Source organism: Myxine glutinosa, chromosome 5, assembly GCF_964187855.1.
Source record: "Myxine glutinosa chromosome 5, kmMyxGlut1.1, whole genome shotgun sequence".
NCBI classification, from domain to species: Eukaryota; Metazoa; Chordata; class Myxini; order Myxiniformes; family Myxinidae; genus Myxine; species Myxine glutinosa.
The window spans coordinates 170571490-170584217 of record NC_136265.1 but is presented as its reverse complement, the minus strand read 5'-3'; the positions used below and the strand labels follow the sequence as shown (position 1 = coordinate 170584217).

Genomic DNA, 12728 nt, shown 5'->3' with positions numbered 1-12728 from the left:
TCAGAGATTTCAGAATAGCTTGGAGAAAGGGAAGGATGGGGCGCACAAAAGGTTTGATGGTGATTGGGTGAGCCACAATGAGGTGTTATTTGAGGAGGGGGAAGAGCGAGGCAGAAGGTTGGGGGAGATGGAGGTGAGAGTTTGAAGGGGGAAGAAGCAGGGAGGACGCTTTGAGGAGGGGGAGTGAGCGGGGGGAAATTGAGAAGCAATGAGGGTGGGGAGATTTGAAGGGGAGGGGTGAGGGGGGAGTTTGGGAGGGAAGGGACAAGGGGAGGGATTTGAAAGGGATGGGATATGGGGGAGATTTGGAGGGGAGGGGTGAGGCAGGAGTCTAGGAGGGGAGGGGCGAGGGGGCGTCTTGGCGGGGAGGGGTGAGGGGGTAGTTTAGGAGGGAGGGGGCAAGGGGGGAGATTTGAAAGGGATGGGTGATGGGGAAGATTTGGAGGGGAGGGGTGATGGGGAAGATTTGGAGGGGAGGGGTTATGGGGAAGATTTGGAGGGGAGGGGTGAGATTGGATTTTTGAAAGTGTACGATTTATGGGAAACGAACATTTATTGCAAAATGAGTTTCTTGTGACCTTCGAGTTAAAAATACGTTTAAGGACGCTGGATGGAGGATGGAGTGCAGGAGAGTTTAGGGAATGTAGAAAAAAGGCACTATAGGAGATGGATATTTTTTTTGGGATGAATTGATTTGGTGAGCAAGTCGAAAGCAGCCTTTTAAAGAAGAAGAAGAAAAAGGTGTTATAAAATATGACGGAATACATAACTTGAGGGGAAAGTGTAAACATTGAAGGTTAATGAGTGAAAACTATCTGGGGGAAATGGGGGAGAAACACGTGGTCGAAGAACGAACGAACGAATACGAATGAATAAACGAATGAGAACAGAGAAGGAAATGTTTTTTTTTTTTTTTTTTTTTTGAGTTGAGATTTACACAAGGAAGTAGGCTATGGGTGAAAAGCCTGGGAATACAGAGAACGAAAGTTATTGGATCACAAACGACGGACCACTGAGAGAAAAACAAAGCCTCAAGGTTGTACAGTGCACACTGTACAAGGCCTTGCTCGCGACACGGCAAACAGACGATCAATTTATGCAAGATAAACACCGAGAAACAACCAAAGTTGCACACAATAACTTCACACACCGAAAGATAAATACAGTTTCGACAAAATACAATTGTGAACAGACTTAACTTCGAAAAACGTGGAGACCGTGTGGAGCTTCGAAAATCCCTGCCGCCGTCTCCAAGATCTCGCGAGATCTGCCATTGCAGATCTGGCGAGATCTGGTTGGCAACCATTGCGCAGGCATAATGGGCTGAATCCTGCATTGAAATTCCTTGCATAGTAACTTGTGTTATTACAACCCGGGCTAAGATTTAACGTCATTAAAAATGGTATGTGCTGCTCGTCATTTAAAGAGTACTTGTCTGGACAAACAACCATGACAATCATGGCTTTGATGGGCCTAATTGCCTCATCCTTCGTTGACGTTCCTTGTAAGGGAACTTGGCTTAATAGTTAGAGTGTCCACTCTGAATCTGTAAGGTCAGTGCTTTGAACCCCGGTTGAACATTACCAAAGACTTTAAAAATGGTGTGATTAATGTGGTGTGTTTAAAAACGAAGCATTTGAAAAGGGATAGAGCAATGACAGACAACCATTGGTTGGCAGTCATAATGCAGGCCTTGATGGGCATAAGGCCTCCTCCTGCATTGAAATTCCTTGGAAGGGAACTAGTATTTATTTTTAAGATGAGCACATAGCAAACTAGAACGGAACTCGGTAAAGAGCATACCTCCGCGAGGCTGAACGGTTTACGTTTTGTATCCCACTGGTAGGCCAGATCTGCTGACCTGAACCAAAATCGAATCGGCTTGTTCTTGTCATCTGGCTACCCAACGCATCCACCAAGTTTTGTCATAACTCGTTCACAACTTGAAATATCATGCTATATATCATTTTACACCCATCTCTGCCAATGGTGAAGAATCACTTAAAAAAATTATCGGATCCAGATCTTCACCAATCATCAGCATAGTCATGGAATCCATCATCGCTTCTGACATTAATTCCTCCCTCTTCTCCAATGGCTTGATCTCGGATCATCAATTTGGATTCAGACCAGGTCACTCTACTCTGGACATGCTGCTTCTGTTGTTTCAACAATGGATGGAGGTGCTCAATGCCAAACAGGAAATCAGAGCTGTCTCCCTCGACATATCACATGCCTACGATATGGTCTGGCACCCCGTCCTGCTCACCAAACTCTCCTCCTATGGTATCCATGGAAATCTCCACGCATGGCTTGCGGACTTCCTTTCCGGTCATAATCAACGTGTGGCTCCGAATGGAATTCTCTCATCTCCCCTTCTAGTCCAGGCTGGAGTTCCTTTTTCTAATCTTCATCAATGATCTCTCCGACTCTCTGGAAAATCCTCTGTTTTTTTTCCTAATGACTCCACTCTCTCCCGCTCCATATCTCATCTCTCAGATCGGCAGGCAGCAGCTTCATCGCCCTCTGCAGACCTGGATAAAATCACAAGCAGGTCAAACAAGTGGAACATGTCTCTCAATCCTGGCAAATCTCAAACTTTCACTATGTCTCTCCATGAAGACCGTCTGGAAAACACTTTCTTTCCGTTTGGAAAACATGATTTTTCCTGGGAAAACCACATTTCCAAGCTGGCCTCCAAACCTCTTCTGGTGAAACTGCCAAAATCAAGACTTTCTGCTCACCTTCACTCTTTCATTCCTCTTTTTTTCCCCGCCTCTGGAACAAAATCCCACTCTTCCCTCCAGGTCTTCAAAACAGCTGTTCACTACCATCTCATATTTTCCCCCCCATGCAAAACCTTGATATTTTCTCCCCTCGTTAATCCTCCCCAAACCTACCTCCTTCAAATTCCGTTTTCTTTCCTGAAAGACTTTGTAGTGTCCATCATAGTTATCCCATGTACCCCACCACAGCCCTCTCCCTTCCACAGATCTCCCGATATTCCTGTTCTCTACAGTTGTTGTGCTTCCCTCTGTCTCCCCTCTTGTCTCCCACTCACTTTATTATATGTTCTGTGTGTTAGCTCTTACACGAGCCTTGACCTAGTATAAAAAAATTTTTTTTTTTTTAAACCCACCAAATTTCATCCAAATCCCTCTTTGAGATATCCTGTTCATAGACAGACAAACAGACAAGCAGTCAGGGGCGAAAACATAATCTCTGTCCACCTTCGGTGGCGGAGGGAACTCCTCCAATCCAAACAAAAATAGTTTTAAAAAAAACAAAAAAACAAGCATAATGCTTTTCACGGAACTTACCCAGCTGGGTACGCAACCAGTGCAGATTTTGGCTCACACGCCAATGCACTGCTCGATGATACTGTGAGCCCGAGGACCTTCTCCAGAGTGACCTGAGCAAGAAATAAAGTTGAACTTCAGAACCTTTTCATTCTGTCCTGGTATTCATTGACCAAACTCATTTCATACAGCACTTTGGATCTGTTTTTTTTTAGCATTACATGTCAGAAGCCAGTACTTTGTCTTTTATGGTCAAATAGGTTTGCGTTGACAAGAAAACCTCCACCTGGATCAGCAGGAGAGCTGGGAAATGTGCAAAGAGATGGGGTGATCAAACATTACATTGACCTTTCCGCTACGCAAGTTAATTATTCTCAGGCAAAGACAACTTTATCAACTAAACGCATTTCCTGGCAATGGTTTTAAATATGGGTTATATTCAGAATACCATTGCCCCGTGACGCTCTTCCTTCTTTTGCTCTTCTCCCAACCTCTTTCCCTTCCCCCCACTCCACGTGGTACATGTAACAATTAAATAATCATTGGCAAAGTTTCAGAAAAGGTGCGGGAGGGGGGGGGGGGGCAATTTCTGCAAGAAAAACAAAGCCCTCAAAAAATGCACAACTCAGTGCTGCAACAGTTTACATCCTGACAACACTTAATTATAGAATTGCATCTTGGCAGAGGAAAGGTCGACTCAGAACTTTTCAACATGATACGCCGAATGTGCATATTGTTTTGATAACTTCAGCGTGCAACATATTGAAACACGATTATGAATTTCGCTCTCACCATAAATTGCAATGGAAAAGACTTTCCTTTCTAACAGAAGCTCGAAGCTCGTGGGAAAAGGAAGCAACGCAGGGCGAAAAATAACATCAACGAACTGAGTGTGGTGCATCAAATGGACATCAGCAAAGGAATGAACAAACATGAAAAGAGCAAAGAGAGAGAGGAAGAGATAAAACACTGTAATCTGCGAGTAATAGGGTCGGGTTAGGTTAGGTAGGGTTAATGGTGATAGAAAAGATCGTGGGTAGAGATGGGGGATGACAAGAGGCGGTGCTGCCCTGCCCGATTGAAGCCTTGGGCATTGACCGGTGGGGGCTGTCCGCCTCACCTCATCACCGGCCGAGATTCCCTCTCAAGCTGCGCGGTCCATCGCATCAGCCCAAGATCATCGAGCGCCCCAGACTACCGGGGCGCAAACGGCACGGAGGGAGAAGCCCGGGAGAGAGCATGTGGGAGGCGAGCCTGAACCAAGAATTATTGGGTGGCCACAATTCCAGCCGAGTTGTGGAGGTGTGTTCGGTGCACGTAAACGACTCCGCACTGTTCTTTCTCATCGTTACCACTTCTTACTCTCTCATTACTCTTACTGAACTCATTCCCTCTCTTACCACTACTGATCATACCACTCTTCCTTCACTCTCTCATTTCTTCAGGTGTCTAGCACCTTTTGTTTAGAAGTGCTAAGTGATAGTTCTAAGGCGTGCAATGGCGGGTCTAGTGGGTAGGGGATGAGTGGGAAATGTATACGTGCCTGTAAATTGCGTGAATTGCTTGCATTACCTATCCTTGCGTTTTCCCGCCAAATCCCCGTTTGAATCTCAACTGCCATTTCTCCCGCCAATTACTGCTTGCCTGTAATAAACGCATGAAAGATTTAGTATTGTGTCTCGACTTATCCTGCTGGGTTTGATCTGAGATAGCGCTCCTGGGTGTAATTAGCCCAAGCGGTTAATTGGTCTTTGATAGACGATAAAGTACGGCGCATAGCATTGGTTCATTGGCCAACTGACATCCGTTGTGTGACCGCCAGCATAGTTTCCCATCTACTTCAATCATCTTACCGGGACAGTAAACTGAAATTGAGCTTGAAGATCTGACCAAAGACGAGTGTTGTATGGCGTCTGTGGTCTTTTTTAGATGGGTCGGCCTTCAGAGTTATCCAGGCCTCATCAGTAACAATATAAAACCAAAACAGGCCCTTCCGACCCAATAAAGGCAACCCTGCATTTAACGCCATGTGCACATGCACACCACTCTGCCTCCAGTTCTGGATGTTTTTGTACCATTGGTTTTTAAAAGATTTTAAAGAGGAAATCATCCGAGGTGGGGATAGGGAGGGGATGATCCCGAGATGTGGGTGGGGGTGGAATGATCTGAGGCGGAAATGGGGGAAATGGTCCGAGAGTGGGAGGGAGAAATGATTCAAGGCGGAGATTGGGAAATAATCCGAGGGTGGGAGGGGAAAATTATCCGAGGCAGGGATGGGGAGGGGATGACCCCGAGATGTGGGTGGGGGTGGAATGATCTGAGGCGGAAATGGGGGAAATGGTCCGAGAGTGGAGGGAGAAATTATTCAAGGCGGAGAGTGGGAAATAATCCGAGGGTGGGAGGGGAAAATTATCCGAGGTGGGGAGGAGGGGAGAGGGAAATTATCCGAGGCGGGGAGGGGGAAATGATCTGGGGTGGGGAGGGGGAAGGAAATAATCCGGGGTAGGGAGGGGGAAGGAAATTATCCGGGTCAGGGAGGGGGAAGGAAATGATCCGGGTCAGGGAGGGGGAAGGAAATGATCCGGGTCAGGGAGGGGAAGGAAATTATCTGGGGCAGGGAGGGGAAGGAAATGATCCTTGGGCAGGGAGGGGAAGGAAATGATCCGGGGCAGGGAGGAGGAAGGAAATGATCCGATGATCCGGGGCAGGGAGGACGAAGGAAATGAACCGGGGATCCGGGGACAGGGAGGGGGAAGGAAATGATCTGGGGCAGGGAGGGGAAGGAAATGATCCAATGATCTGGGGCAGGGAGGAGGAAGGAAATGATCTGGGGATCTGGGGCAGGGAGGAGGAAGGAAATGATCCGGGGCAGGGAGGAGAAGGAAATGCTCCGGGGCAGGGAGGGGGAAGGAAATGATCCGGGGCAGGGAGGGGGAAGGAAATGATCCGGGGCAGGGAGGGGGAAGGAAATGATCCGGGGCAGGGAGGGGGAAGGAAATGATCCGGGGCAGGGAGGAGGAAGGAAATTATCTGATGATCCGGGGCAGGGAGGGGGAAGGAAATGATCCGGGGCAGGGAGGAGGAAGAAAATTATCTGATGATCCGGGGCAGGGAGGGGGAAGGAAATGATCCGGGGATCCAGGGCAGGGAGGAGGAAGGAAATGATACGGGTCAGGGAGGGGAAGGAAATGATCTGGGGCAGGGAGGGGAAGGAAATGATCCGGGGCAGGGAGGAGGAAGGAAATGATCCGATGATCCGGGGCAGGGAGGACGAAGGAAATGCACCGGGGATCCGGGGACAGGGAGGGGGAAGGAAATGATCTGGGGCAGGGAGGGGAAGGAAATGATCCGATGATCTGGGGCAGGGAGGAGGAAGGAAATGATCTGGGGATCTGGGGCAGGGAGGAGGAAGGAAATGATCCGGGGCAGGGAGGAGGAAGGAAATGATCCGGGGCAGGGAGGTGAAGGAAATGATCCGGGGCAGGGAGGGGGAAGGAAATGATCCGGGGCAGGGAGGGGGAAGGAAATGATCCGGGGCAGGGAGGAGGAAGAAAATTATCTGATGATCCGGGGCAGGGAGGGGGAAGGAAATGATCCGGGGCAGGGAGGGGGAAGGAAATGATCCGGGGCAGGGAGGAGGAAGGAAATGATCCGGGGCAGGGAGGAGGAAGGAAATGATCCGGGGCAGGGAGGAGGAAGGAAATGATCCGGGGCAGGGAGGAGGAAGGAAATGATCCGGGGCAGGGAGGAGGAAGGAAATTTTCTGGGGCAGGGAGGAGGAAGGAAATGATCCAGGGCAGGGAGGAGGAAGGAAATGATCCGGGGCAGGGAGGAGGAAGGAAATGATCCGGGGCAGGGAGGGGGGAGAAAATGATCCGGGGCAGGGAGGAGGAAGGAAATGATCCGGGGCAGGGAGGAGGAAGGAAATGATCCGGGGCAGGGAGGGGGGAGAAAATGATCTGGTGTTGATAGGAGAGGAGAGTTCAACCGAGATTGGGATGGAGAGCTGAGATCAACCGAGGCTAGGATGGGGGGTTGGGGGGGGGGGGGGGGGAAGAGATAAACTGAGGTTGGCATCGGGCGGGTGGGGGTAGTGAAGAGACTGAGGAGGTGAATGAACCGAGATGGGGAGAGACATCCTCCGTTGTTATCGTAATACAACGAGCACGAGGCTGGTCCGCCGGGAAATCATCTGACTCGTTCCCACAGTGATAATGATATCACACCTCGTGACGATGTATATGAATTGTACCTGTGCAGGTGCATTTACTCACCCTCTCCGTAAGCGGGATTGGTTTGCTCTTCTTTAATGACAGCGACGGAGATTGCAGCAGCCTGCGGATCTTGGTGGTAATCGCGGTTCCTTCGGCAGCCATACCACAGTCCCCCCCACCCCCCCTCCTGATTTCTATGTGGAGCACACACTACTCACGAATCGCTCTGAGTCCAGGTGCAGCGGGGAAGCATCAGAATAACCCAAAATCATCTCCCTCCGCCTCAACATGTCGGGAATATCTGCATGCGACGGATCTTTAAAAGCAACGCGCGGTAGATTAACGCGGCTAAAGGTCAAAACAGAGAAAACACGCACAACCGTGTGTGTGTGTGGCGGCCCGGAGCGCTCGAATCCAGAGATGCGCCCGCCCAACAAACGACGTCCAGTGCCGATGTCAGCTTGATGAGACCCCCAGCCCCCAGGGCATTAAGCCATCGCCGAGCACGCAAAGACTCCGCCCCCTTCACGGTAACCAGGCCAATGGCAACGCTCCATTGACGACCTGACACGCCTTCACGTGACGTCACCTACTTTGAATTTGACGTTGCTGCATCGGACCAATCAGATCGCTCGTATACGTCACAGCAACGGCGGCCAATCGGTGTGGTGGGGCGTGTCGTTTCACGCGCAGTGTACAGTATTTCCTCGATGTGTGTGTGACGGTTGCAAAAGATGGGCGGAAACGCTTCCTTTCCTTCTCCACCTGTTTGTCCCTTTGTTGTGACTTGCATCTTTCGAACAATCTGACTGAGAGGAATGAGAGCGGTTACCTGTCAGGAGGCCTCGTCGTTGGTTCGCGCAATGACGGCGCAGTTGCCATGGACCACGAAAATGTGTCACAGCGATGACTTCCTTAGGCTTAAATGACTTGTGACGAATCGTAATCCGCTCGGGGCTTTTACTGCGTTTTATAAATTAATAAATTCCTACAAATCATTAATTGGAGCGATCGTGCGATTTATTAAACGCGGATATTTCGTTAAATTGCCTGCGTAACATCAAGCGTTTTATGACAACCTCTTCCACTTCATCACCATACCACTGCGCAACTACCACCACTACTATACTAGTATTAGTATTACTTCCACTACGACTTCCATCATTTCCTCAGGTGCGATGGTGCGATGTCCAACCAGGTCTTGTTTCAAATATTGATTAAAATTGAAGGAATGGGTGAACAAATGAATGACCAGATTAATGGATTGAAGGGATAAATGATGGGAATGAGTGAACAAAATAATGCCAAAACGGATGAAATGAGGGAAATAAAAGGGGGAATGGATGAACAAAGGAATGAAATAAGGGAAATGAATGTATGATTGGAAAACAAAATTAATAGAATGGAGGGTAGGTAATATGAAGGGAATGAGTGATCGGTTGGAGGGGAAAATAAAAAATATTACAAATCAAACTAGAACAGCGCTCAGTAGAGAGAATACCTCCACCTGGTTGGCCATATCACTCAATGGTGAAGATTCACTTTAAAATTTATACTAGCCGGATCCTGATCTTCACCAAAATTGAATCGATTCTTCCTTGTCACACACACAACCTGTCCAACAGGTTTCGTCCAAATCCGTCCATAACTTTTTGAGATGTCCTGCTATGTATCGTTTTTGGCCCGATCACTCAATGGTGAAGAATCACTTAAAAATTAAATAACTCTCATATCCGAATCCATATTCAGATCTTCACCAAAATCGAATCGCATCGTCCTTGTCAGACACCCAACCCGTGCACTAAGTTTCGTCCAAATCCGTCCACAACGTTTTGAGATATCCTGCTATGTATCGTTTTTGGCTCGATCTCCAAATGGTGAAGAATCACTTCAAAAATTATAGTAGCCGGATCCGAATCCAGATCTTCACCAAAATCGAATCATTTAGTCCTTGTCACATACGCTACATCTCTGCTAAATCTCGTCCGAATCTGCCCACAACTTTTTGAGATATTTTGTTCACAAACTGACAGACAGACAAACGGACAAACAGACAGACGGGTGAAAACATAACCTCCATCCACCTTTGGTGGCAAAGGTAATGAACGAAATTAAAGAGGGAATGACACAAGAACTGGGGGGTATTTATTGATAAAATAGAGGGAAGAATGGAATGTCAAATGAAGGACAGACTGGGAAAATTTGACACGAAATTGGAGATTCAATTTGGGGAAATGGAGAAAGAATTGACTTCGAAATTTGAATTAAAGCGGGAAGAAATGGCATTGAAAATAGAAGAGGATAAAACCCAGGCTGTTTGCATGGGGGAAAAATTGGACGACAAAATTGGGTCAATAAAATTAAAGAATTGACAAAGTGGATAAGGATCTGGAGAGATATCGCACCTATCGATATGACAGAATGCAACAAGTACGCCACTCATTAGAGCGCATACTCCCGCCGTGGGTTTAGTTGGAATAATACGTTTTGTTTAACATCCCCTCTAATATCTCCCCAAAACAATAAATGAAAAAGAAAGTAGGCCCTTACTGTCAGAGAATTAATTTTGATATATCTCGGAATTAGAGTAGAAAAACATCATTTAAGAATAAGAATAAAAGCTTTAATGCAGTAAAACAGAAAAAATCTTTCCCAAAAATTTTTCCAAAAATAATTCCTGGATCCGGAATAATATCCTGAGCTTCACCAAAAACTAATCAATTCTTCCTTATCCTAAGGGTAATCATCCCACCAACTTTCATCCAAATCCGTTCAGAACTTTTCCAGATATCTTGTTCACAAACACACGAACGCACGAACATACTAACACACACACAAACACACGGACGGACACGATCGAATGCGTTACTCCCTGGCGGGAGTAATAAACCTGAAAATCGCAGAGCCAGAACCAGAATTATTTATTTGGTCTGGGAAGCCCATGCGAGGTTTCTTCTTCTTCAGCCTCTCACAACCCTGGGTGAATATGCGATCTTTTTTTTAAAAAGTTCGAATTTTGCCAAATCTGTTTTATTCGTTTGTTAATATACCTCAGCCATTGACAAATCTGGAACTAAGTCTTTATAAGTTCATCAAATACTGACACCGCGAATGACATTCGCTGAGCTAAATGTTGATATTGTAGTGGTTACCTTATGCACATGTCGCGGTTACCTTATTCACTTGTCGCGGTTACCTTATCCGCATGTGACGGTTACCATTACGATGGGTTTGGACTAACCCACGCACACGGGCTTTTGGTTGTGTCGTCGTGACGCACGCGCGGCTGTTGGAGCCACGCCCTCCGAAGAGGGTGCTTGTTTTATATAAGCCGTTACGACTTCCGTTCGCTAGAGTTGCTGGAGATTTCTGTACAATAAACAACCTTTTGTACCCAACGAAATGGCCTCTTCTTATCGTCTTTGGCAACCGCTAAACTGGTGACCCCGTTGCCCCCGAACGTATTCGGGGGCCACATGAACACGGCAGGATTGCGACCGCAATTTCTTCCACAAGACCTAAACTCGAACTGCCGGAGTTTTAGCAACGGCGAGCGGCCATGTGGTTCGCGCATCGCGCTCGGTTCCTCCTCTACGACTAGAGGGGCGAACCAGCTCCGGGACCCTCCGAAGGAACGCCGTTATGGGGCGTTGGCGGCATGGCTACTTCGTCGCCTTCGCGCACACAGGCCGAGTACTGCTACTTCGTCGCCTCCGCGCACACAGGCCGGGCACGGCTACTTCGTCGCCTTCGCGCACACAGGCCGAGTACCGCTGCTCGTCGCCTCCGCGCACACAGGCCGAGTACTGCTGCTCGTCGCCTTCACGCACACAGGCCGAGTACTGCTACTTCGTCGCCTCCGCGCACACAGGCCGAGTACTGCTGCTCGCCACTCCTACTACTGCTCCTACGGCGGATCCCGAGGCTGATGCTCCTGCAACTACAGCTACTGCCGCTGCTCATCTCTTGCGCACGCACGGCTGCTTCGTTACCTTCGCGCGCACTGCTGCTCGCCGCTCCCGCAATTCCTACTGCTCGCCGCTCCCGCAATTCCTACTGCTGCAACTACAACGGCTACCGCTGCTCAGCACCCGCGGCTCGGCTCTGTTCCACCCGCGGCCCGGCTCTGTTCCACCCGCAAACTACGTACACGCCCGTGGCGTGCCTTCTGGGGGGGCGCATGTAGTGGTTACCTTATGCACATGTCGCGGTTACCTTATTCACTTGTCGCGGTTAACCTATCCGCATGTGACGGTTACCATTATGATGGGTTTGGACTAACCCACGCACACGGGCTTTTGGTTGTGTCGTCGTGACGCAACCGCGGCTGTTGGAGCCACGCCCTCCGAAGAGGGTTCTTGGTTTTATATAAGCCGTTACGACTTCCGTTCGCTAGAGTTGCTGGAGATTTCTGTACAATAAACAACCTATACCCAACGAAATGGCCTCTTCTTATCGTCTTCGGCAACCGCTAAAATATCGCTTCTGGGGTATGGGAAAAAAAAAACAGTTTTAAAGCATTATACGTATCAAACGATACATTTTATGAAACGGGGAAACCTAATACACACTTTGGTGGTTTTAAAATGACAGAATATGTCTTTATTAGAAAAAAAAATGAACATTGAAGACGACGCTGCTAAAAAAAATACACCGCTCTAACGCATAACCATGAGTTTAAACTACATTTACAACAAATAGGAAAACTATTTTCATATCACAATGTTAAATATAGAATATATAGAAGATAATGTAAAAAAAAAAAAAAGAGCTCTATCTTCCAATGGTAAAACAAATCCTTCAAAAAATTCCTGGATCGGGAATAATATCCTGAGCTTCACCAAAAACTAATCAATTCTTCCTTATCCCAAGGGCAATCATCCCACCAACTTTCATCCAAATCCGTTCAAAACTTTTCCAGATATCTTGTTCACAAACACACGAACACACACACGGACACGAGTGAATGCATTACTCCCTGGCGGGAGTAACGAGTGAATGCATTACTCCCTGGCGGGAGTAACAACAGGTAGAGGAATGGGGAATTTGGAAGCACCAGGGTGGTGGTTTGGTGGAGGAGGTGAAAGAATTGGTGTGCTGTGTCGGCAGAACAAGAGCGGGTGTTAATTGATAGAGGCCTGTTGGGGCCACAATTGACTGGGGAAAGGATGGTTATAATGTTACAGGAGCTGCTGAATACTTTGGACAATACCAT

General features: G+C 47.9%; 1 protein-coding gene across 5 annotated transcripts in view; it reads right to left on the bottom strand.

Annotated features, from left to right (window-relative positions):
* LOC137426748 (mitogen-activated protein kinase-binding protein 1) overlaps window positions 1-8020 on the bottom strand; it is a 214895-nt gene extending 206875 nt beyond the window's left edge. For 4 of the 5 annotated variants that reach the window (XM_078779067.1, XM_078779068.1, XM_078779072.1 and 1 more), the window contains exons 1-2: window positions 7574-7819; window positions 3321-3412 (exon numbers count right to left, since the gene is read on the bottom strand). In XM_078779067.1, coding sequence (XP_078635193.1) covers window positions 3321-3412; window positions 7574-7675 — 194 coding nt within the window. In that variant the 5' untranslated portion in view covers window positions 7676-7819. Of the gene's footprint in view, window positions 1-3320; window positions 3413-7573 lie in introns of all 5 variants that reach the window. The other variant, XM_078779071.1, reaches the window with a different exon arrangement.
* Between the last annotated feature and the right edge of the window lie 4708 nt (window positions 8021-12728).